A 27,386-nucleotide genomic window follows, 5' to 3' on the forward strand; every position below is an offset into this window, starting at 1 on the left:
CCTTTCTTATCAATATCGCTGCGCCTCTTGATCTGTCCCCAAATTCAGAGTGGAAGATGTGATCTACCCAGCCTCTCTTTAATTTTGAGTGTTCATTAACTCGAAGATGAGTCTCCTGTAGAAATATAATCTCAGGGGCCAGGGCTTTCAGATGGGAAAAAATCCTGCAACGTTTTATAGGGTGGTGCAACCCTTTAATATTCCATCTTACAGAACGCAGTGAGCCCAGCCCTGACCTGTTAAGACCAGCCATATCGTAGATAGCCTAAGCAGTCCCATACACTGAGAAGGAGAAGGGGAGGGAGAAAAAGAAAGTATATAAATAAAAAAATAATGATAAAAACCCCAAAACCTAAGCTGGCCCCCCATAAAGCAGGGGACCGCATCAACACTCCTAGTGAGCAATAAACATAGCACAATAGTGCTCAGGGTGAATACCACGCTCTAATAAGCACCGCCAAGCAGTGACAGCAAAACGAAAAGATTATGGCAATTATGGTAACGTCATCAATAACAATAAACAGTCAGTAAACAGTAATAACTGAGCACACAAATAAATCATCTGAAATTGAACTGTACTGAAACTGTGATATTTTAACCAGAATTTTGTCAGTCATGAATCAGACCAGTTTTACAGAAAAGACCTAAATAGGGAATACTGTACTTCCTATATGTACAAGATAAATAACTTACAGGATCAGCTGAATTTCTTATTCAAAACAGGCGAAAAGAAAAGTCCCTCAAGGCGTCGAGAGATGAAGGCTCGGGCCTCCTCCGGAGAGGAGAACGTTTTCTCGGTATTCAGATGAGTGATTCTGAGTCGAGCAGGATACAGGATGGCGAACTTCACCCCCTCCATCCCACGGAGCTGCCTTCTGATGTCATTAAATGCAGCCCGAGCCCTAGCTACTTTAGCCGTGAAGTCTGGGAAGACCGAGATGGACATGTCTTTTATCTTTATACGATGCTTCTCTTTGGCAAGACGCAGGATATTTTCACAGTCCTGGTAGTAGTGGAAGCGGGCCACGATGACGCGGGGTGGATTCCCCTGCCTGGGTCCCGGAAGAAAAGATCGGTGCACCCTGTCCAGCAGTGGCGCTTCTTTCAACTCAAAAGCCTGCTGAAGTAGTGACGAGACGAAAGTTGTGGAGCAGATCTGAGCCTCAGGAACTTCTATTATTCTGACGTTGTTCCTCCGCGATCTGGCCTCCGCGTCGTCGCACTTATTCTGCAACGTTTCAGTCAGTGTTGTAAGGCGACCTACTTCTTTCTGCAGATGTGTAATATCGTAGTAACAGTCTCCCTGTATTCCTTCAGCTCGGACCGGACCTATCTTATGTCTGATTTAATAGAAGCCAGCTCACTCTCCAACACCGCCCAGACCTCGCTTTTTAAGGCATCGACCAGATCCACTCGCAGCGTGGACAGAAGTTCAGCTTTAAAAGACTCAACGTTAATTCCAGAATCTTCCGCGCGGCCCTGAACAGGCGAGTCCGAGGTCAGAGGTGGCGCCGCAGGCCTCGCAGTCTGAAGAGTAGTTTGCTTTCCTCTGGTCGATTTACCCGCCATTTCTCCGGATTATATGCATGTAGATTCCTTTCTGACCAAAGCAAAACCAACGGTTCACCAATGAAAAATGCCTAAAATTATACAATTTAAATCACGCTCAGCGGAGCTCCACACTAATGTGTCTACTCCATAACACCCTCAGCAGCGCCCCCCCTTATTTATCTTTTTAAGTTAATAAATTAATTATTAAATTGCTCTGTTTTGCCATCGTGGGTTTTGTCTTTTGTTACAGGCCAGATTGGCAAGTAACATTTACATTTACAGCATTTATCAGACGCCCTAATTTAATTGTCATTAACTTGGTGAGACGATGTAGTGTTAAACTGTCGTTTGTCACTGTGATACACAGCACACAATCCACACAACAAAATGTGTCCTCTGCATTTGACACATCACCATCGTGGGCTGCAGTGGGCCGCCAAGAAAAGCGCCCAGGGGGGCCACAGTGGCACCATACTGGTTTGGGATTTGAATAAAGTTTTTTTTTAAAGTGAAGTGATTGTCACATGTGATACACAGCAGCACAGCACACGATGCACACAGTGAAATTTGTCCTCTGCGTTTAACCCATCACCCTGATTGAGCAGTGGGCAGCCATGACAAGCGCCCGGGGAGCAGTGTGTGGGGACGGTGCTTTGCTCAGTGGCACCTCAGTGGCACCTTGGCAGATCGGGAATCGAACCGGCAACCTTCTGATTACAGGGCCGCTTCCTTAACCGCTAGGCCACCACTGCCCCCGCTAGGCCACCACTGCAACTTTTGTTTGAAGCAAAAATGCAAATTTGTATTTATTGGTACTGTCCTGTCATTAAAGATGATTGGAAAGAAGTACTGAAGGCCTTAAAAAAATTCATATGTGAAATACCTTTATAAAGGCCATGTTCTTTGCTCTTATTGATATTTAAACAAGATAAGTATTTAATGAATTGTAAGGAACAGAGGCTCGGTGCAGGCATGGAGGGAGGAAGGACGCAATCACATGACTTGCATAAGACCAGGGTTTTACCTGCATTAAGAGCATGCAATACAGGACAGGGAAACAGATATACATTCAATGTGGACCCGATGTGGACAACACACTATGAGGCTGTCTTTGTACATTGACATCAGGTGCAACCAGTCAAGTTATTAGGGCAAGACATAGACATTACAGGAACTCTGGAATGACACAGTGCGGTACCAGTGCTGTCCAATGCTGTTCACCCTGCTGACCCACGACTGTGCAGCAATGCACAGCTCCAACCACATCATGTTCGCCGATGACACAACCATAGTGGGTCTCATCAGCAAGGACGACAAGACAACATTAAAGGTGGAAAGAAACGAGTTTACTGTAATTGAGTAGTTTTGGTGAGTAATTTGTACATTTTTACCCAAGTATGTTATGTTGCTACATGTCCTAAAACTTGGTAAATGTCTCACTTTTTAACTTATTCTGAGTACGTGTAAATTCTAAAAGGAAAGATTCAGGTAAGGAAGCAAACCCGTAATTGGCAGGTTGCTAGTTTGAATTCCAAACCGGCAAGGCACCACTGATCAAGTAGCACCGTCCCCACACACTGCTCACCAAGGGTGATGGTTAAATACATAGGAAACATTTAACTGTGTGCTGTGCTGCAGTGTTTCACAATGACAATCATGTCACTTTAAACACAACACTATACAATACACTATTACAATAATGTCAAATAATCTTTTTTTGTTAATTTTCGTTTTCTATTCCGCCGGCCTTGACTATACCAGAAGCCACTTGGACTGTCATGTCGAGAAGCACATCAGTGACGGCTCCCAGTCTCCCAGGAAGAGGACTTTTTTTTTTTTTCCCCCTCCTTGAAGAAGGCCGGCCCGATTGATGTAGGTCCTGATGTTGTTTGTGTGCCATTTAGCTATAATTGAGCATACCATATCAGGATTTAGATTAATCATTAATTGTTCATTTGGGAATTTCTAATATCTGTAAACAATTCAAGGCTGCCCTGTGTACAATAATTTTGCTACATACGTTGTTCTGACTGATTCCTGCAGCTAAGCTTTGATTACATCCCAACAAAGGTTGTTGCTAACATGCCTCTGAAGACTTATAATTGACTGATAATGACTAGATGCCTTTTAGTATTATATAATAATGAGTTGTACACATATAAGGTTCTTTAATATATTTGCATTGTACTAAAATTGACATGCGTGACTAAAACATGTTTTACATTTTAATGAAACATTAGTCATGATATAACCCTTCAAAAAATTGGGAGGTGGGTTAGTGTATTATAGTGCACTGTAGCCCCTAAGCTTTTGTCCTTAATGGCATTTTACCCCCTTGCATTACTTTTACTTTTATACTTTAAGTTGTTTTACATGTACGATATTTATCAGACGCCCTTATCCAGAGCGACTTACAAGAGCAACTTACAAGCGGGATTTGAACCTGGGTCTTCTGTTTAAAAGGTGAGTGTGTTAACCACTAGGCTACTACCACCCACAGTTTTAATACTTTTATACTTTTACTTAATTAAAAAAGCTTGAAATGATACTTTACTTTGCAAAAGTCTGATTAAACCTTAGTATCTAATGTTGTTGCCCAGATAATTAGCATCAGTTTTTCAATGCTGAGTGTCTGTAGCTTAGACTTTTATGGCCTGCAGCCATAATGTTATAGTAAGTACATTAGCCTGTAAAGAGCATCTGGAAAGTATTCATAGTGCATCATTTTTTCCAAATTTTGCTAAGTCCAAAATTGATTAACTGCATTTTATCCTCAGAATTCTACACACAACACCCAAGAATGACAATGTTTTTTGTCTAATCTATTAAAAATAAAAAAACAGAGAAAATCACATGTATAAAACCTTTGGACCTTTGGCAGCAATTACAGCTTCAAGTCTTTTTGAATATGATTCCACAAGCTTGGCACATCTGTCCTTGGCCAGTTTAGCCCATTTCTCTTTGCAGCACCTGTCAAGCTCCATCAGGTTGGATGGGAAGCATTGGTGCACAGCCATTTTAAGATCTCTCCAGATTCAAGTCTGAGCTCTGTACATAGGATGTCTCTGTACATTGGTGCGGTAATCTTTCCCTACATTTACAGCATTTATCAGAAGCCCTTCTCCAGAGCGACTTACAATTAGTAGTTACAGGGACAGCCCGCCCGGAGCAACTTAGGGTTAAGTGTAAGGGGTAAGTGAGATTTGAACCTGGGTCTTCTGGTTCATAGGCGGGTGTGTTACCCACTAGTCTACTACCACCCTGTCCTATTTCCCTCTATCCTGACTAGTCTCCCAGTTCCTGCAGCTGAAAAACATCCCCACAGCACAATGCTACCACCACCACTGTAGGGATGGCATTGCACCTCAGATGATCGGATTGGAAAGGTTACCTCCCCCTTTCTTATGCTTTGCCCACCGACAGAATTTCCCATCCCTACCCTAAAAGTATCTCCACAGAGTCATGGCTTCCAAATGTGCAAAGCATTCCAATTGCTCGATGATTGGATTTGAAAATGTGTTCAATCATGCAAGAACCAGTGGGTTGATAACATTTTTGTTTTCTGGAAAAATGGCAAAAGTCCATCTTGGTTACATCAAACAGGGCGTGTTGATCATGTCATATCCTCAAATGCCCACGCATTTCGATTCCTCATCCCGCCTCTCTCCTCATTTGCCTTTTTACGCACACACATAGCAAAATGGCGTATCCTGGGAAAGCTGATTGTGTGACTGGCAAAAAGTGGCTGTAATTCTGGAAAGAGACAATATTAGGGAACCACTAAGACATATATAAGAGCAAAAAAAATTTCCTTAATATCATGTCGGCAATTACTAGAGCTCTTTATTTATTTATTTATTTTATGTGAATTAGTGCAATCATTGTAGGGAAGGTCAATCAGGATTGAAATGATTTGGCCGGTCAGAGTGGTGAGAAGGAGTTGTGAATGCCGAGTCAAGGGAATGTTCGTATAACACAAGGAATAACTGCAGCTGATAGTAGTAATGGGTTTTTTATGATTGGACCAACCTGTGTCCTGATCCGATGACATCACCTGACAGGCTGCAATGTTAAATCCTGTATTATTTATTAAATTTTGCAATGTGCATTATTACAGACATTACGTGAAATGCACCAGTAGCGCGTATGAACGCTGCTAGTAGCGCGTATAAACACGTTTGGCACAAATAAACATCTTTATTTATTTTCAGTAACATCATGCTCAGAGTTGAAAAAAATAATTTTCAATTTCCGTTATTAAAACTCAAATAATTAATCATGAATGGAATGCATTTAAGGTTACTAAAATGTTTTAAACCAGCAAACGTTGCCACCATATTAAATAAACAGAAAGAAATCTCCTGACGTCAAAGTAAACATCCGGCAGCCAGACCCTTCTCCAAACAATGCAATTTTAGAACCGATTTTGCACTCGTGTGATAATTCAAGTGAAAAATTGAAGGGGGTCAGAATACTTTCGGTACCCACTGTATATGCTTTCACTTGGACACATAGGATCAACAACATCCCATAAATTGAGAACAGTTTACAAGACATTAAAGAATGGATGAACAGCTTCTTCCTCATGCCAAATTAAAAAAAAAATGGTTAGTTGGTTCTAAAGCTGGCAGAAGGAATAAATCCGACTTCTCAGTCAATATTGTATTATAGAATACAATATTGTATTTATAGAATTGAAATTCTATTTAACCCAGTCAATGTAGACCTTTCTTTTAGTCATAATTAAAAGTTTTGCTCTTTTTTTTATACATTATAGACTCAAGAATACACATCCATTCTAGACACAGAAGACGCTCTGATGTTTTTCGACCACACATTCTGTTTTCTTTTCCACTTCACTGTAGAGAAAGCGTCCAAAGACACTTCTTTACACAAGACATTAAAAACCTAAATGTCACAAATACATATTTCTTAATTGATGTCAAGTGATGCCTGTCCCAATGAGACACAGGAAACAAAAATACTGCATAAAATAATGTCTTGTTTAAGTCAACAAAATTGAAGACATTATATTTTGAAAAACATTTAGTCTCAGTTTTATTAATCAACAATATTACATGATATATTTTGTTATAATTATAGTCACATGACCAGCATTTACGTCTCGTTTGACAAGCCCTACAGCTGACACCCCCCACACTTGACCCTTCTGCACACAAGGAAAAACTCCACAGAGAAAAAACTCTAGGAGAGAGAAAAAAAAGAAAGGAAGAAACCTTGGGAAGGAGTGATACAGAGAGGGACCCCCTTCCAGGGTAGAGTGAGCCTGCAAATGGTGTCAGTGCAGGGCTGGTGATGATTTGTACAATAGGAAAGGAAAAAACTAAAAAATTATAATAAGTCGTACAGTTGTAGGGTTGGAGAAGTCCAGAATGTAGTCCAGTGTCATGGTCCACATGACATGTCCATTATGGTGTTACTGGTCCACTTGAAGATCCCAGAAGCTGTAGTTGTTACGGCGGTGGTGGTGGCTGTGGTGACCCTGCTATGTCCTGCTATGTCATGCTATGTTCTTGTTTAGCAGTTGTCAGGAACCAGGATTTATCTGGTCTCTTCACTGGGGTCTACCAGTAGTCTGGGTGCTTGATTCCGTGTCTCGGAGAAAAACAAACAGAAGCAGCAGCAGATGGTGACCCCACACCCATTGATCGAAGGGGACGTGGTGGGTCGTAAAGAACCAAAAGTTCACTCAGGTACTGTGGGGCGAGACCATTTAGAGCTTTATAGGTCAAAAGTAGGATTTTGTAGTCAATCCTAAATTTGATGGGTAACCAGTGCAGTGATTGTAAGACCGGAGTGATGTGGTCAAATTTCCTGGTTCTGGTTAGAACTCTGGCTGCAGCATTCTGTACTAGCTGGAGTTTACTCATGCACCTACTAGAGCATCCAGACAATAATGCATTGCAGTAATCTAACCTTGATGTAATAAATGCATGGACCAACTATTCTGCATCATGCATTGAAATGATATTTCTTATTTTTGCAATATTTCTAAGGTGAAAGAATGCTATCCTAGTGACATTGTGTACGTGCAAATTGAATGAGAGACCTGCATCAATGATGACACCTAGATCCTTCACTTCAATACTTGGTGAAATAGAAAGGCTATCCAGGGTTATTGTGTAGTCAGCCAGTTTATGTCTGGCTGCTTGAGGCCCAAGTACAAGCGCTTCTTGTCTTGTCTTGTCAGGGTTTAACAGGAGAAAGTTGGTGAGCATCCACTGTCTAATGTCCTTCAGACAATTCTCTATTTTTTTCAGCTGCTGCCTCTGATCTGGCATTGCTGACAGATACAGCTGTGTGTCGTCAGCGTAGCAATGAAAGCTAATACCGTGTTTGCGGATGACGTCGCCTAAAGGTAACATGTATAACGGACCTAGGACAGAACCTTGTGGAACACCAAACTCTACTTTACTATGTGAAGACGAATCACCATTGATGTCCACAAACTGATATCAGTTGGTCAGATAGGATCTGAACCATTTAAGGGCTGTTCCCTTAATCCCGATAACATTCTCTAACCTGGCAAGGAGAATAGCGTGATCGATAGTGTCAAACGCTGCACTCAGATCAAGCCGGACAAGCAGCTAGATGTGTCCCTGATCAGAGGCCAACAGCAGGTCATTAACCACTTTAACCAGCGCTGTCTCAGTGCTATGATGAGGTCTAAATCCTGATTGATATACTTCATGGACATTGTTACTGTCTAGGTATGCGCTCAGCTGCTGGGCTATGAATTTTTATAAGATTTTTCATATAAACAGAAGGTTGGATATCGGTCTATAATTTGAAAGCTGACTGCGATCAAGATCCGGCTTTTTAATCAGGGGTCTAATGACTGCTACCTTGAACGAACTTACGTGGCCAGTGCTAAGCAACGAGTTAACAATTTTGAGGATAGAATTTATAATATCGGGTGCTACTTGTTTAAGGAACCTTGTAGGAAGCGGATCCAAAGCATTTGACGACGAGATTAGTTTAATTAGTTCATGCTCTTTAATAAGGTTGAATCGTTCAAATCGGTGGTCAGCTATTTGAAGATTATTTTCCTTAAAAATATCGGCGGAGGTATTTGTTGTGCTTTTAATCTTCTCTCTATTCGTGATTATTTTATTATTAAAGAAATTCGTATTTACGTTCTAATTTCCGGGCGGTCTTCTTAAGCGAGCGCATGTGATCATTATACCAAGGAATTAAGTTTTTCTCTCTTACTATCTTCCTTTTGAGGGGAGCGACTATATCTAACGTACTACGCAGTTTTAATTCTAGACATTTGGTCACTTGGTCGAGTTCAGCAGGGTCTTACGGTGAGTTTATTAGCGTTGATAAATCTGGTAAGGTATTAATAAACCTCTGTGCAGTACTTGATGTAATTGTCCATTTGTCTCTATAATGAGGGGGGTTGAGTTTATTGTGTCTGATACATATTTTAAAAGTGATGAAGAAATGATCTGAGATGATTTCAGATTGCGGAAGAATAACTATATCTTCTATATTTAAACCATGACCAGATGTGATTGAGCTGTTTATCTGGCCACCCAGATACTGGTTCAGTCGTTATTACACCTCGCACTGCACATCGTATACTCTGAAGACATTCATCTAGACTCTTCTCCATCTTGGCCCCTCGGTGGTGGAATGAACTTTCAATTGAGGTCAGAACAGCACTGTAACTGAATATTTTCAAACGACAGCTCAAGACCTTCCTCTTTATTAAAATATTATATTATTTATTATATTTAGATGAACCTGTAACCTTCTTATTGTCTGATTTACGTATAGAAACAACAACAGAGTGAATAAAAAGATTGTATTCATAGTTGGGGGTCCTAGTGAACCAGAATTGACCACTTCATTGATGGTAACATGGAAGCACATTGTAACTCGCTCTGGATAAGGGTGTCTGCCAAATGCCTCAAATGTAAACAGCACCTTCCTTGTACAAAAAGTGCAAAGCATCCTTTTGGTTGCCAGAGCTTTTGGCAGCAGCCTTTATCCATTTCTTTGGTGTGTTCCCCTGGCTTCATAAACGTGCTGTCCAGGACTTACGATTTGCATTGCCAGCATGGAAAACACATTCGCACATGGAGTGACTGCTGGATCTTTGTCAATCTGTTTGGCCAAAGACTGTCCCTTCCCTATTTTTGAGTAGCTAGTGGGACTACAGTCAGTAAACTCAGAGAACAATCTGATCAGAGCACAGTGTAATTGTTAACAGAGTACTTCCCTACACGAGGATTGCACTCACAAGACTTTTATTGGTACAGAGAATGAACAAATTCTCAGCAGGTAAATGAGCGACTGCTCCAGAACTCCCCTGCTTTGGAAAAGCCTTCCTGCTAATCCAGAACACAGATGAAGTGTCAATATTAAAGTCCAAGCTAAAGACATTATTTAGCCAAGCATTAAATAACAGTTAAAACCCATATATATTTAATGTTATTCTCTATTAATTTAACTAGTTCTTCTTTTTACTGTTATCCTTTATTCCTTTTATGCAACTATATTTTACTATACTTCTGTAGTAATCAGCATATAACCATATTTAAATCCTTTTTCATATAGTGTCATGACTCCCTTTTTTTTTTTTTTTTTACAACCTCCTTGAAGACCCTCCTGACACGATAGAACGTTACACTCTCTCTGTACTAATACTGCATTCTATCTAGCAGATATAAGGAACATGCTGCCTGTTCCTGGTCAGACAATCCTGTACCACAGTGCTGACTTGACTCCTTGTACAAGAATAAAACTCTCAACAATGGTCCAACAAGTCAACTGGATATTAAGGAGAACATTTCTGTATGAAATACTATGATGCTCATCTCATCTAGGCTGTCCTAGGTAGTCCACCCCCACGAAGTCCCAGCCAGCCTGTTTACTCTACTGTTGAGCTCACTATGAAATGTACTAGATGGTCACCACAGCCACCAACACCATAACGGTAAAAGCTTCAGCGATCTTCAAATGGATCAGTAGCATCATAATGGACATGCAGTGTACGCCATGACACTGGACTAAAACCTACTCCAAACATGGACAGATCCTTTTCAATGCACAATTTTGGCCCTTTTTTTCTTTACAAACATTGCCATATTGGATTGTTTCTCTTGGACAAATCATTATCAACCCTGTTGTCAACTATTGCACACTCACTCTACACTGGAATGGAGTGCTTCTCCTTTTATTTTTCAGTTTTTTTTTGTGGAGTTTTTTTTTGTGTGTGTGTGTGTGTGTGTGTGTGTGTGTCAACTGTAGGGCCTGACAAAGCCCATTAAGATATGCGGCACATGATTTATGGCTATATAAGAAATAAATGTTGTATTTTTATAGTGTGCCCATATGGTGTATCATGCAAAAAGGAGGGAATGAGTGTTTTACTTTTATTCTCTCTAATAGTGAAGAATAGAACAGAATTCACCAGGTTGTGAAAAAGGTAGATTATTGGTCAATAGGCAAAGGGAAATAAATTATATACGATTAATTATCAATAATTAATGTTTATAAATGCAAAATTTACTCCTTTACCTACAGTATTTAGCTACATTATTTCTTATAAACGTTGATGACCAAAAAGTCATACAAGTATTTTGTTCACTTCATTGGAACAAATAGGCTTGCAAAGCTGAAAGAGTTCTACTGCCAAGAACACCACTGATCACTACATACCTTTTTGGCCAATCTTTATTGTCTACAGAAAGTCAAAGGGTTAGGTTGCTGTTTTTATTAAGGAATTATTGTTCATTTAACAATCTGTGATGAGCATAAACAAATGTTTATCTCATGTTTGTTAAATCAATTATTTCAAGAACTGAAAGGCCAAGTTATCTGGCAAAAAAACGTATTCAAATAACTGTATTGCATGCATATTAAAATGTATGATTGCAGCTTTGTAGATTTTCCATACTTTCATGCTTTTAAAGAAAATGAAGAAGCAGGCACGTATGAACATTACCTTCAAGCAGCCGTGAAACATGAGGCGCACGTTGCACCCTGCTGAATTCTTCTGTTAACATCACCAAAGCTGAGAGCTTAGAGCCAAGAGTCTTTGTAGAACCACACTCACTACAGAATTCAAACCTAGTCCAGTCCTCTTCCTTCACTGCGGCAAAAACCTCATCCAGACCATCTTTGTCAACTCCCCCCATGCCAAAACCTGCAGTCTTCACCAATTCTGAGTCTTTATTGGATGAATTAAAGAGATCCTTCCCTGTTTTGCCACCCTGAAAGGAGTTTTGATTCAACACTTCCACTGGGTTTCCTTTCAAATAGAAAAGGCAGAAATAGATCAACTTTGGTCAAGAATTCCAGATTCTAAACATATTTTTTAAGGTCAGTATATCACAAAAACGAAATTAAATAAGAACCTTATAGTATATAAATACTCCTAAATTCAGAATCTGGAAGAGGACCGACCTTGATTAGGCTGGGTTGTTTGCAGGATTGGCTCTGGTGGCCTAGGGACCACAGTCAGTGGTAGAAGCAGTAGCAGCCACATGTTTGCAGGGTGCTTTCTGGGCTGCTACTGACACTATGTTGGAGGTGGGGTGTTGAGAAAGACTGCTTCTACACTCATGGTACTTCAACAGAACTGTGGCGCTGGTCTGGTGGGGGGAGAGCGTGCATAAATCTAGACTAGTAGACAGTGTGTGGGAAGGAGTTCCTCCTAGTATTACAACAATCACTCATGTTGTGTAATAGAGCAGGACAATAAGCAATTCAAGAGTGACTTGTGTAACTTTCTTAGGAATGTCTCTTTAATTTCACCAGTGTTGCATACTAATTAAAACATAGTTGAATACACCATATATTACTCCATGTAGGACACTTATTTTCATTGAAGAAAATGCTCAAGCCCTCATGTGAATGGATATGTTGTACTTACAATCTCAGCAGTATATTGGATTGAAAGACATAGAGTTTAAAGGACTCTCAGCAGATTCCAAATCAAGGCAACGGCCAATTCCAAAGCTTGAATAATGAATGAATTGTTATTGTGTATAATTTTCATATTCTATATAATAATCTCCATAACTGCCATTTAGCAGATGCCCTTTTCCAGAGTGAGTTGCAACAACAAGTTACAGGGACACTCGAGGACAGGGGACAAGATGCACTTTGAAATAAGAAGAGTGTAAATAGGCAAACCATCTGGTAGTTTTAAGTACCTTTACCCCATATCCGGGAAACCTATGGGGGAAAAATAGTGACAAAGCATGAACTCAAAGCTTGAAAAAAATTTATTACAGTCCCCTTCTTTTTAGCACACATTGAGAGAGAATAACAAGATTAGCTGCATTTGTCCTTAAAGTGTACAAGAGCACCATCTAAAACATTTAAATCTTCCTATCAATTGCAAAATCCATATTTTCCACACTGTTGAAGCTTTGTCCTAATTTTAAAGATGAACAAATACAAATTCTGAGAGAGAAGCTGATGGAACCTGAAATTCTATCCACATATAAACTGAAGGGTAGGGAGGACAAAGATGGACATAACTACACACAACCACCCTTGATACAGGAGGAGGAAAGTCAATTAAAAGTGAGAACAAGTTGTAAACTAACAAAATGTATCAGAGCAGTTAGTTAATGTCTACTGTGGATTTTGGTATTGGATAAAGAGTTGTTTTCTACTCATTGCTATTGTTTGAGCAGCACCAGTTGAGTTCACACAGTACATATTCATAAAAAAAAAAAAAAGACCAGACAGAAGAGTTCACACATGTGCAGGCTAATATGGTAAAACATGTCCATTTATATTATGCCTGTATGTAGAGTTATGTAGACACAGGGTCTGTGGGGTCTACAGTGCTTTTGTTGGCTTAGCACCAGTATACAGCTTGACCCAGTCAAACTTGTCAGGAACTTGAACTCAAAATAGTCAACTGTATGTACTTACAAATCTAACAAAATGAGAAATTAATTTCACTCTATAACAAGTGTGTGTGTGTGTCTATACAAACACACACACACAGGAATTTGTGCCAAAGATCACAAAAACTGAAATTATGGAATTATTTATAATTGATGACAACATAGAATGACATAAGACAAAAAGGAACGCCACAAATTGGCAAGTCCTCCCTGTATGTTAGAAGCACCAAGAACCAATGATCATTACTATTGTTCTTCATATAAATAGGCACAGTCCGCAAAATTCTACAGATTGTAGCACCATGTATTTTTGTCTTTTCTGTTTTAAAAGACTGACTCAGGAACACAAATGTTTTTTCAAATCGATTGTGTTCCAGACATTCACACATTAAAAAAAAAAAAAACTAAGAAGATAAATATATCTAGATTTTTCATAATTACACAGCATGACAAGAGTTCCCATTCACAGTACAGGCTTTCTCTCTCTCTCTCTATATATATATATATATGTATATATATAAAAAAACACACACAAACATTATCCAGTAGTCCTTGTGTTCTATGTATTTCCCAGTGTGTAAGGATGCATGATGCGTGCACTGGTTAGCTGGATTGTAGACAGAATTTAAGGCTTAACTCTTGGTGCCTTCAAAAACATTAATTAGCACCACAGCACACTTATTTCACATGATCATCCTGAACTTGAAACTGGTTTAAAATGAAAAAGGATACAGCAGAATCTTTTTCTGTAAATACAGAACATTTCCAAATTACACTCACAATAAGATATATTTCAGCTGAACTACTTCAATTGTACAGGCGGAATAATTGTAGTGATTAGAAAAACTATACAACAGAAATGTTTTTTCATTGTGCTGGACAGGTGAACAACTAAGAAGTTGGGTACAAGTTCAGTTTGTTCTCTTTCAAAAGAGAAAGACATGTAAAACCAAATAAATTGGCTAATTTAACAATTAAATGTGTTTATATTCAATGCAAACTAAGCATTTTAAAAGCGTAGCTCTAAAGGTAAGACATTGAGTCAAAGCACCAAAGTTCACCCCTCAAAACTCTCAATACTATGGTATAACAGTCACAAAACACACACACACAAAACTCCTTTTCTAACCGAAACAGGTTATGTCAACATCAATCAATGGAGGTGTGTGTGAGTGTGTAAACTCGCCCAGCTGCACTTTTGTATAGTTGATAAAAGGGACTGTCTCAGAGGAACACCGAGGGATACAGGAATCACATGGTCCGCACCAATCTTGTTCTGTTGCATAGGTTAGGCCGAGATGAGGTAGGTTTTTTTCAAGTTCCTGTTAGGAAGAGCACAGATTTGAGATCTCCGCAGCAAATGCATTTCTTAACTGAACTAATTTGAACTGAAACACTTATTTATGCAATTTAAGATTTAAGATAATTTAAAAAATGAGTTAAATGCATTGCTAATTGAAGAAATAGGGTTTCATACACAAAAATATCAATGAAAAAAGAACTGTCCTGTCCTCCATCCTTTCCTACTAACACAATAAATCATAATTAAGACCACCCAACTAGTACGAGTAGGTTTCACCTTCGCCTTATGGCATGGACACAACTAGGTATAAGAGGAATGATGTGGTATCTGGTACCAGCAGAAGACAGCCCAATGCAGCACACTGATTCCACCGGCTTGCAAGGGCTGGGTGATAAAATGATAATTATATGTATCACGATAGATAGATTTAAAAATGTGTTCAATAAAACCTTCGATATTTTCTATTCTTCGCTATTAGGGTTAGGGTCTGGTCTGCCTCGGCCACACCCCCCGCCCATGTGCAGCCCTGGACATGCAGTGATGACGTCATGTGTTGTGGCAGCAGAGCAGCCCAGCTGGTAGCATTTAGCTCATTAACTGGGTTGCTAGGCTACTGATAACTGGAATAAGACACATTGACTTGTTAAGTGATTGCTTTTTTTTTTCTGTGTGATAGGATATGTCGTACGATTGGTTGTCTGTGTGTGTGCGGGTAGAAAAGGGACGTGGACCTGCAGTTCTGTGCGTGGTGAGGTGTTTCGAGTTTTTCTACTGCGGCTAAACAAAGGACTTTGAGAACGAGCTGGATTGGCCCTTTATTAAGCATGTTTACATTTTAATTATCTGACTTTTCCATGGTTGTTAACTGAGGGAATTATGATAAGAGGAATGTTAAGTTTAAAATAAAAATTATTTAAAAATGTAATATTTTTCTCCTTATCATTTTAACGGATAATTAAAAAAAGTTAATGATTATCAATACTGACCGATATGAAACCCTGATATCGTGATACAGCCATATTGCCCAGCCCTAGGTACCTCAGATACCCTACATACTTTGCTTCTATGAAAATCAGATCACATGGTTGGTTTGAAGTTATGACTCATGTTCAAATGAAGTGCCATACTATGCATGAATGGAACGACCTGCGGGAATTCTGAACTTGACACAGCTACAACTCACCTTTTCCATGGTGAAAGACTGTCTAGGCCAGCACCCTGACATCTCCTCACACAGTCTCTCGCTCAGCCCTCCCCTCTCATCACTGCCCCTGTAATACTCTCCCGCCCTCCCAAGTCCCTAACACCGTTTGTTATCTGGGGTGAAAGGCTGAGGCCTGGTTCTGCCTCCAGGACCCAGAGGACCCAGAAGGCAGAGGGGGCTGGTGAGGAGATGGATGCAATGTGAAAGTTGAGTGAGAGGGTGAGGTCAAGGAAGAAGAGAGGGGTGATGAGGAGGATGTAGAAGCAGCAGGCAATGATGTTGATATTAAAGCAGATGTGGAAGAGGAGGAGGAAGCAGAGGAATGAGTCCTCTTGATGTGCAATGTGGAACTCATTGGGCGAGTCAAGAAAAAGGCCTCAGAGCGGGCTGGAGTGTCTGATGTGGTAGAGGCATTAAGACAATGTGGGAGTAGGGAAGGTGCAGGAGAAGAAGGGACATGCAGGACAGACTGTGTGCGGCCATGTTGGGACTGCTGGGAATGAGGCACGGTTAGGGATGTGGACGTGGCACTCGGGGCTCCTGATCGAGAGTTGCTCTCCTGCTGCCGGGTTTGGGAGGAGGACAAGGATGAGAGGCTGAGAAGAGAGGTGAGGCCAGCTGAGGCAAACAGGTGAGAAGAGCCTGAAACTGGCAGGGTGTGGTGAAAGATACCTGTGAATACAGCACACACAGACAGAGAGAAACCAGGGACAGGGAGAGCAAGGGAGAATGCAGAAAAAAAAAAGAAAGAGAAAACCAAAGGCTGAGCCAGGTTGTGCAGCAACAGACAAGTCATCCAAACAATGCTCATGCACACAATAAACCAAAAAACACAAAGCAAAAGACATTTCACAGAGTTGGTTCCAATCCTCCAAACAAAAATTCAATAATTACTATATTCTTTAAAAGTGTATCTGGACCACAGTGAAATGTCATTTTGAAAATAATAATGAAAAAGCCAACAATCCACCCAGACAAACCTTCTATCAGATGAATTAGTTTGCACTTTGTTTTAGTGGTGGCATGAAACCAGTTTTATCTGGGTGGGGTGGCTTTAGCCTCTGGGCAGTCAAACACACCACAAGCAGTGCAAAGCACAGGGAAACACACTTCTAACCACTTACCTTCATTTCATAACTGCCCTCTGACCTCCACAGACACTAGACATAAACCTTCACCCAACATACTTCCACCCAGGACTATCCTCTGTCCCATCACATTTGTCAAAGCATTTTCAACTGCGGTCACTGTCATTTCTGTTTTGTACACATCATTTAGTGTCCCTCTCACCTCCAGCTGCTCCACCTGCCAGGCCAGCACTGGGAAAGCTGTGCCCATTCACCAGTCGTTGAGCCGTATTCACCGTAGAAGCAGGGCTCTGTCCGCCAAACAGAGACTTCAGCACAGACGTCCCACTCACAGGAAACTGGCCACCAAGGTACTGTCCTGCGACCGCACTCGAACCAAGAGTTGGTGTCATGTTCAAGGCTGTGCTCGCTTTCCCAGCCAAGATGCCACCAGTGGAAGCAGCTGCTGAGATGAAGAGGTTCTGGCTGCCCAGGCTGTTGGCCGATTTCAGCTCCCACTCACGGGGCTTACTTCTCATCTGGCTGATTGAGCCCACGCCGGGCTGTCGAACCACTGACACAGAACACTCCTGGCTGAGGAAAGGATTTGGGGGCAAATAAAGTTGTGCCCCACTTCCAGCGGCAACTGAGAGCACCGTCTCTACTGGCCCGTCCCCCACACGTCTTTGCTGAATTGGGGTCTGTCTGTGGTCCAGCTCCATGCTAAATTGTGAACCTCCCAGCCTGAGGTCTGGAAGGGTGGGTTTGGGATCAGAGATGGGGGAGAAAGTGGATTTCCATTTACTGGCAGATGGAGAGGATGAGGAGGAAGCTGAGATGTCAGTGCTGCCTCCTATTTTATGGACTAGATAAAAAGACAAAGAAAAAAAATCATAAACACACAAAGTTTCTCCGCAGCTAGAAGAATAAAGCCACATTGGACTGATTAGTACAGAAGCCCCAGGTTTTAATTCCAACCCACGCTATTAATAAGACTGGCCTTTTACAAAGTCCTAACACAGAGTCACAGCAGCTTACCTCTTTCATTCTCAACACTTCTGACTGGTGCATCTCTGCTGTCGAGGGATATTGTAGCAATCTTCCTTTCAATTCTTAAGGAATTAAAAGAGAAAGCAATATATTATGACTCACCGAAAGAACACAACTGAATCATTATATGGTCCATATATTTACCGTGAACTGGACTTTTCCCCAGCTGCATACCCAGAGTCCTCATCTTCAGAACTAGGAGTGGAGGAATAGCGACTAGAGCCATTGAGTTCAAGAGGGCGTTCTCGTTTCAGAACAGGCGGCTGGTCCAGGTCTCCTCCACAGGGACTGTGGCTGGACTGCTCTGGCGAAGAGATCGCAGAGATCTCCAAAGGCTGGTTAATGTTGTTCACCTAAACACACATCATTTAAGCACACATCAATAAATTGCCACAAGTATGAAAAGTAATTGTCACAATGGAAAGCACTCCAAACAGTAACCGCTTTACAAAAAAAATCTAATGCTGTGTGAGTTCTGCAGTTGTGACAGTGTTGTGTTTCACATGCAGTATGGTGCCAAAGTTATATTAATACTATTAACCAGTGAAAATAATCCCACTGTATCAATGCTACGAGTTTTTAGCCAAGCATTCCATAACCATTAAAACTCACACATACTATGATGCTCATCTCACCTAGGCTGTCCTAGATTGTTGCACTCGACACCTACACAGGGATCTACCATAACCACTCGGTCAAGCTGACACCTTTGGCTGAAACGATTCAGAGACTCTGCAGAATTTCAGGTTGTGGAAGGGCACACGGGCAAAGCCAATGATAGGATATTAGCGGTCGAGAATACAACCACCGCTCATGACCTGAGGTTCATGGAGCTGGAGAAACAGGTCAGTGAATTCTCCAGACAGCTTAAAGTCAGAGTACTTTGTCTGTCGGAGGATACAGTGCAGACAGTCAGTAGAATATTTCGAGTCATGGCTGGCAAGTGCACTGAAGTGGACTACAACGGCCAGAATCATTAAATTGGAAGCAGCGCACCATTCCCAGACTCTGAGGACTGGAGCTAATAAGGAACCATGGCTGGTGCTGCTCTGTTTTCATGTGTTCAGGCACTAACATCCAAGGGCTTGAGGCTCTCATTCTACAGTGATTTCTCTGCAGTGGCCAATAAGAAACCGAGAGTCTACGATGCAGTTAAACCGTGAACGCGGTCCCATATGCCATGTTGCAAATCTCCCAAGGGGATCCTGGAGCAAGCATGCAATTTCCTGTACTTTTTTCCTGAGTGAGAGTTATGAACACTGTCATTCTGGGAGGCTGCTTACATTCTAAATGTGCTTCATTATGAGTGTCTTTAGTTTTGTTTTTTTTTTTTTTTTGATTTTCTCTTTTGGTGATCCACTTTCAGGAGGGTTTTCCTTTCTTTTGTTATGATTGATCGGTCCCTAACATTTTGGGGCGACCCCCCCCCCCTGTCATTTTGTGTTTTCACTTGTTCATTTGTATGTTCAGTTTATCTTCACTGTTTAGCTCAAGATGTTTTGAAGAAATAGTGACCTATGTTTATGCCTTAACTTGTGTTTTCGATGTGCACGTCCTACACAGTCCCAGGGTCCCTGTCCCCCAGGTGCATCAGATTGGGATAATGTACGAGTTTATTATTTTATCACAACTAATTCCAACTTAAATGCCATAAATAGCTGTTCCTGGAATTGCCAGTGCCTTCAAAAAGCAGTTAAAAGAACAACGATATCTATTGCGATCCTGCAAGAGACCCACTTAGAGGGCAAACTTTTTGCAACTTCATATTCTTATATTCTTATTAATCTTTTAGGAGGGATGTTGCTATATTGATTAGTAAGCCCTTGCCATTTAACTCTCTTGACTGTCTCAAGGACCCATGATCGTTATGTAATTGTTAGAGGAATTCATTTAGGCAAGGCAGTAACTTTGTTGAATATTTAATGCCCCTGGTCACTCTTATGACTTTCTATCTAACTTTTACTGAATTTTGTGGATTTTTTTTTTGTGTGGGGGGGGGGGGGGGGGGTTTAATTGTCCCCTTAATCCTATTAATATCGAAGACTCACAGAGGGAAGACACGTGGTCTCAGGCAAGGTCTATTTCTGTTTGTAATCTAACATGGGTGGTAGAAGCCTAGTGGGTAACACACTTGCCTATGAACCAGAAGATCCCGCTTACTACCATTCAGTCCCTGAGCAAGACACATAACCCATGACTGTCCCTGTAACTACTGACTGTAAGTCTCTCTGGATAAAGACGTCTGATAAATGCCGTAAATGTAAACCAATTCAGATCAAAATAATACACATACAAAGCTGTGGATTATATCAACCAAACAATTCTGTGATGCACGGAACATTTTGATGACACAAGTTACTTTATCCCCATAACTAGTGTTCAGAAGTATTAACAAGTGTGATATGTATGTAGTAATTGTTGTACCTTACTTGTTGGCAGGAGATTCAGAAGTTCTTTCCTGCCAACTGCTGTCAGGCTCTACAACAGCTGACCACACATACATAGACTATACAACACACACATCCAATACACCATATTGCAAATCTATTCCAAATCTGTACATATGTAATATTTAACAAAGATATTTTTGATCTATATACTGACATTCTGTATTTTTCTTTTCTAGGACTGTTTATTGGCTTATTTGTACATTGGTCATTGAGGGTGGAATATATGCTGTGGCTGTTTAAAACAAATCATCAGAGGCTAGCCTCCGTTTCACCTCATCAGCATCCATTTCGCATCCCTCTCTCTCAATAACTAAAAACACTTCACCTGACAATGATGTCTGATATTTGCAAATCAAATTAACATTTCAGTTAAAAACATTTAACAAAACCAATTTACAACATACAAAACTTTAAACAAATCACTGAAACAAATTTAAGGAGCGAATCACATGGAAAAGATGGGTACTATAAAGTGCTGGTCAGTAAGCATGAACTTCCAGTGTTGCCAGACGTATGATAATTATCGAATGTGTCCCATAAGTAATTTCATAATTCCCATAAGCGCACTGCGCTTAATAAACCCAGGAGTGACCACAGATTACTGATAGATTGGAGGGTTTGTTTCACTTGATTTGTTGGGTCTGCAGTATTTTTATGAACTTTAAACTAGATTACCTGATGCACAGGACGTCATCGCTCTAACACATGATAGCCAGTCAAAATATGGACCATCATATGAATATTTTAATTAAACCTGATGCACTATTCAATATAACATATAAACTGAACTTTGAATGTCTGGGTTATGAGAATAATTTGATTTGAATTTTATTGAAATTAGTACAAATTTACAAATTAACACTAATGCCTGTTTTAGGTTTATGGCTGATATGTCTGCATCTGGTGCTGGCCCATCTTAGCTAACAAATTTGAAAACACAAAATACAAACTAATCATGTCTGTCATGACATGATTATACATATCAACTGTCATGACAGTTGATATGTATAATGAAGGCTCTCACCATGGAGTTGATATTGAGTGGGGATCCTGATTGATGGCCACATGCGTCCTGTCCAATATAGGAACGCCTCTTGGGGGATCCAGATGTGGGAAAACCCCCGGTAGAGCTGCGTTTCCGTCTGCTCCGCTTGCGTGCCTCCTGCAGACCAGATGCATGCTGAGAGCTGGGGGAGTGGTGGAGAATGCTATGGTGATGATGAGAGGACTGTCCAGTGCTGTGTTGGAGACGAGCAGAGGGTGCCAAAGAGGAGAAGAAAATTCGCTGTGAGGTCTCATTATCCAGTCTTTCACCTACACACACCTCCTCATGGAGTATTTTTGGAGGGCCATCTGCGTACTGCAGAACCCCACCAGTGGTGTGAGATGGGCTGGCCGGGGGGCCGTGCCCAGAAACCCGCATAAGTGGTGCAGAGAGAAGTGACAGTGAGGATGGTGCAGGGTCCTGATCACCTGACAACACAGAGTTATACTGTCCTCCATTCACCAAAGCTGAGTTCGGCAAATACCCTGAAACACACATAATTATTTCTTTCAATTAAAAATAGCATATACAAAATTAACAGTGATTCATTTTCTTCCAAATGTTCGAATAATTTTAACTAATAGTTCTTAAGACTGAAGGTTGCTATAATATTTAAAACTATTTTAAAAAAGGACAAGTGTCAGAAAGAGGCTCAGGTCACTCAACAAACGTGCGGATCAGAGGTCAGATCAAGTGTTAACACCCAAAGAGCCATTTGGATCCAGCTCCCACAAGAGGCTGTCATGTGAGATTTCATTGAGGGAAACGGACCTGCAAACGGAAGGTTGCCGGTTCCTGAAGATTGCACGTGTGGACTGGTGGAGTGGGGTGAACATGATTGGGGGGGAAAAGGAAAACTGGTCGCTAGGAAAGGAAAACTCTACACAACTTACTTAAATTCAACAGATGCAAATCATTAAACATTAAATATTGCAAACTGTTCACACATTCCAAGAGGAGTCAGATTTTGAAATGCTTCTCTAACTGAACAAACTGATTAAGAGCTTTGTCTGGGATATTATAAAAATATTTTCCAAAGCCAGTGTAAGGATGAAAGAGCCACGGGCTACCAAACCCTGACCTAGATAGAAAACATGCCCCCCCACAAGCACAGAAGTATGTGCAATTGTACAAAAAACATAAGGCAGCTGTGATAACATTGCATTTATTTTATTTACAAAGCCAGGGTGATCAGGGGATATCAGTGAGGTGAACAGGATGATTAGGGTACCTGAGTTTGGCGTGAGAGGTTGCTTCCCATTAGTCTGTCCAGCTAAGAGCTCTCGAGACTGGGACACAGGACTTGGTGTGCTCCTCTGGAACAAGAAGATTCCACTGAGTACACTCACCAACAGACATAAAAATAAGAATTTCTACTCAGATCAGTTTGAACTAAGTCTTTCCCCTAGTCATAAAAAAGTACTAATTAAAAATATTCCACCTAAAAGAAAAAAGGGCTTTGATAAGATAAAAGCTTTTGCCTTTTGTATTTATTGAAGAGGCCTTTCTTTCCATTGAAAGACCCTTCTTAGTCCCCCTTTATATCCTAAACATTTGGAATATTAGAATTATATTAGCTGTTATTTATTTGTTGTGAGTAAAATCCAGTTCTGAAAACTGATGAAAGACACTGCCCATGTTTTAACTATTAGAGGCATACTTATTTCAAATCTTTATTTCACATAAGTTAATGTTGTGACAAAAATGAGATATACATGTTCAACTAGGAAGCATTTTGGCACATGTATGGTCAATCTGCAGGTGTGAAAATGTTGAAAGTCTGGTGTGAGAATACTATATCCACATAACACGCGGACTCTCTAAATGTCCAAAACTACAAATTCTACCTAGCAAAAGAACAATATAACTTCATAGCCCATGTTTCTGTTTCCATACGGACTAGTGCATCATATGTGATCTTTTTCTTACAGTGTTTATATTTATTTAAGGACTGCCTCTCAGTTCTTCTAGCTCTGTTTTCAATAACTGAAAATTTCATTCCTAGTAATGTGTCAAATGAAAAGACCACCAAACTATTGTAAGAATGGACATCACGGGACCTCTGAGCTTCTTGCTCAAGGGGTTTTCCATCGGAAGCCAGAAGGCTTCTGAGCCTTTCTCTCCCCCTCTCTTTCTCTTCTCCCTCTTTACTCTTTCTTTTCTTCTCATTTTTATTTTCTCTGTAACCTTGGTACCTTTTTACATTCAATATTCACATGTAACTACAATAATTATTTACCAGTGTTAATAAATTAGAAACTGTTCATTTTTAACCTCTACTGTGCCATGCCTCTTTCTGCCAGGTAACATCAAATTGGAGTGGTTGAATACAGTGCTTTGTGTGGAGGGAGAAAGAGTTTTTTTCTACACACTCTATTCTCTTCTCACATGGTCTTCATTGTTTTTACAAATGGTGATCCCGACGTGATACCTTTGCTCGGATGTGGATCTGTGACCGTAAGTCTCTTTTATCTGAATTTTACTGCATAGGGAGAAATAGAATCTATGTGCTTTAATTTAAATAAAAAGGATCTACATATCCTAAAAAGCCCGGGACCGTAGAAACTGAGGCATTTCTAAATCCAGATCCACTCCGACAAGGTATAAAATGAACATAGACTAATTACTGTATCACTTACAATGTGGCATGTAGAAATGGCTGGCACAATAGATGAACCCACAAACCAAACTGTAACCAGTAATAATCAGGATTTGTGACATTTTAGATTACCGGTATTACATTGAACATCATTAACCATGTCCCACGGTGAACAATTTGATAATAACTGATCAGGGATTGGAAATTGCACTGTTAAAATTCATTGTTTACATTTTAAATTCATGTTCAGGATGATCAAAATGTTTAGGATCAGAATTTAAATTGATGGGAAACTGTTTCTCTCTCTGAACACCTCAACAATGCCATAATCTCAAATAATAGCTTTTAGTGATAAAGGTGTAATTCTCTAATCACATGGCAACAAGCGGGATTTTTATTTGTGTTTATTTTTCCGGCCACTGTTGTTGATTGAACTTCGTTAGCCGATGCAAATTCGCAGAGTTATGAATTCCCTAATAAAGGTGTAATTCTCCAATCACATGGCAACAAGCGGGACTTTTTATTTCTATTTATTTTTCCGGCCACTGTTGTTGATTAGACTCAGTCAGTCAGTGCAAATCTGCGGAGTTATGAATTCCCTGATATCATTTTAAACCTCCCACTATATTTACATGTTTTTTTTTTTTTTGCATTACAGTATTTGATCATTGTTGTCATTTGTTTTTCTGGTTTGGTTTTAATGTACGATGAACACTGTTTTTCTACATGCACAATCTGTATGCAAACCTACAACCATTTAAATTCATCACACTCCAGACAAAGAACCCAACCAAGTGTGAAAAGCCCTGGATCAAGTTGAATATTCTATGTATGCTGCTGTGTTTGATCTATGTCAAGAAGGCAGGTTTCCCTACAAGGGTGACCTCAGACGCATGAAGATCGCAAAGGACACAGAACCACAACTATCGGCTACATTTGAATTCCCGACTGACCAGGAAGCAAGCAGATACACAACCATGACCCAATTGTGATCCCCATGGACCCTGAATACTCGAGTGCCCCAGGGGATCAACCGGCCGTCTGTAAGAATGGACATCAAGGGAGCCTGCTTTTGCCTTGCATAACAGATGTCTGCAGGGGGAAGTGTGACATTCCTGTGTCGATGGTTGTGCATGAAGATTCGGCACCCCGGTTTTTACATGCCTTTTGTCTGACGGTTACATGTGAAGTATCAGCAGTCAGGACCGCCCACCCTCTTTGTCTTCCCCAAATGGGAGGCACCGGGGGCGTGACATCAGAAACAACAGGTTCTGATTGGTCAGTGACAACTTCCTGTAGGCCAGGGGTATAAAAGTCTGCTTACATGTGGAAAAAGGACCTCTGAGCTTCTTGCTCAGGGGGTTTTCCCTCAGAAGCCGGAAGGCTTCTGAGCCTTTATCTCCCCCTCTCTTTCTCTTCTCCCTCTTTACTCTTTCTTCTCATTTTTATTTTCTCTGTAACCTTGGTACCTTTTTACATTCAATATTCACATGTAACTACAATAATTATTTACCGGTGTTTATAAATTAGAAACTGTTCATTTTTAACCTCTACTGTGCCATGCCTCTTTCTGCCAGGTAACATCAAATTGGAGTGGTTGAATACAGTGCTTTGTGTGGAGGGAGAAAGAGTTTTTTTCTACACACTCTATTCTCTTCTCCCACACCACATGGTCTTCATTGTTTTTACACTATTAATCCTTTAAAATCTCCCCACCTCCTTTTTTAGCAATATGGTGCAGGTTATTGTGAAGACATTGTACTATTTGACATGCGTACTGATTGCTTGAGATGTGCAGCTACCACATCTCCTTTCAGATGACTACATTTACATTTACAGCATTTATCAGACGCCCTTATCCAGAGCGACTTACAATCAGTATTTACAGGGACAGTGCCCCTGGAGCAATTTAGGGTTAAGTGTCTTGCTCAGGAACACAATGGTACTAAGCGGGATTTGAACCTGGGTCTTCTGGTTCATAGGCGAGTGTGTTACCCACTAGGCTACTACCTCCCTAAAGATGACTAAATCCTGTGTGGAAGAGTAACAAATTAAAGTCAATTTACTAGTGGACTTAAGTAGTTTTTTTTTCATGAATTACTTATATATTTTATTTTGGAGAGACTAATTTAACTCCAATAAAATATCTACAATATGTGAAATCAGTTTTCTAAATGTTGGTGGGAATCTGCACCTTTTTAAACAAAACCCTGATTCATTTTCAAAAAGTAGCACATTTTTGAATGTGTACAGTTTAAAAGTATATAAAAGTGCAGACAATCAAAGCACACAGTGCACACAATGATGTGTGTCCTCTGCATTTGGTGAGCAGTGAGCAACCATGACAGGCACCAAGGAGCAGTGTATGGGGATGGGACTTGAGGTGCATTAGCTGCTCGGTGGCTAAATATAAGAGAGAGAAGTATCGCTAATCATACCAATCCTTCAAAAACTAGAAGAGCATTTTACTATGAAGGATGAAGATACAATGTTTGTAGCATCGATCAAAGAGAAGGTGTGGGAGAACCTCTCCCAGCACTAACAGAATGATTACATCCAAGCCTTCCTGCATGAGGCTACAGCAATGGACCCCAGATTCAAAGGGAGGTTAGTAAGTGATTAAACATGGGACAGGCTGAGAAGGAAAGCTATTGAGTCCAATGTGCGACCAATAAAATGGCTCTCAGAAGAGATGACAGACACAGAGCGCCAGAAAAAGGAGAAATCAGAATTAGAAGATCGGAAAAGGGAGAAAACCATTCCTATGCACATAAAAAGGAGAGCTTTAGAGGAGCTATTCTTGCAGGAGGACAAGCAGTTGAGGTTGAGGATCCAAAATGAAAACCCGTCTCTCACCCTAAAGTTGACTTAATGGTTAAACATTACAAAAGTGTGCCTCCCATTCCAACGGCTGAACATCCAGTAAACTGCCACTCTTCACAACCATTTACAAGTTACCTCTGTGCTCAGGCCTCAGGTTCCGGCTTCTGCCAGAAAAGGCCAATATGTTGATTTTTTTTTTCTATTGCAGCCTATTTGCATGCTCCAACTATGGTCCTTTAAATGATTGTAAATTCATTTGCCAGACAATTGTGTATATTTATTTATTATACAAATCATTGGTTTTGTGTTATAGATATTTGCTCAAACATGGGTGTTGACTAAGCTATAGATAATTATTTTACACGTAAAAAATAAATAGTTGTTATTTCTTGTGGTT

The 27,386-nt window shown here is 40.5% G+C and overlaps 2 protein-coding genes across 2 annotated transcripts in view; both read right to left on the reverse strand.

Annotated features, from left to right (window-relative positions):
• The window catches only part of LOC114769385 (uncharacterized), a 35,297-nt gene extending 22,686 nt beyond the window's left edge, over positions 1-12,611 (reverse strand). Inside the window, exons 1-2 of the mRNA XM_028962343.1 lie at positions 11,989-12,611; positions 11,528-11,833 (exon numbers count right to left, since the gene is read on the reverse strand). Coding sequence (XP_028818176.1) covers positions 11,528-11,833; positions 11,989-12,070 — 388 coding nt within the window. The 5' untranslated portion in view covers positions 12,071-12,611. The remainder of the gene's footprint in view (positions 1-11,527; positions 11,834-11,988) is intronic.
• Positions 12,612-12,799: 188 nt separating this feature from the next.
• Positions 12,800-27,386, reverse strand: part of dot1l (DOT1-like histone H3K79 methyltransferase) — a 43,014-nt gene continuing 28,427 nt past the window's right edge. The window contains exons 24-29 of the mRNA XM_028962106.1: positions 22,799-22,883; positions 21,547-22,052; positions 18,217-18,425; positions 18,061-18,134; positions 17,246-17,887; positions 12,800-16,627 (exon numbers count right to left, since the gene is read on the reverse strand). Of these exons, the coding sequence (XP_028817939.1) occupies positions 16,065-16,627; positions 17,246-17,887; positions 18,061-18,134; positions 18,217-18,425; positions 21,547-22,052; positions 22,799-22,883 (2,079 nt within the window). The 3' untranslated portion in view covers positions 12,800-16,064. The remainder of the gene's footprint in view (positions 16,628-17,245; positions 17,888-18,060; positions 18,135-18,216; positions 18,426-21,546; positions 22,053-22,798; positions 22,884-27,386) is intronic.

This window comes from Denticeps clupeoides, chromosome 19 (assembly GCF_900700375.1).
Source record: "Denticeps clupeoides chromosome 19, fDenClu1.1, whole genome shotgun sequence".
NCBI lineage: Eukaryota > Metazoa > Chordata > Actinopteri > Clupeiformes > Denticipitidae > Denticeps > Denticeps clupeoides.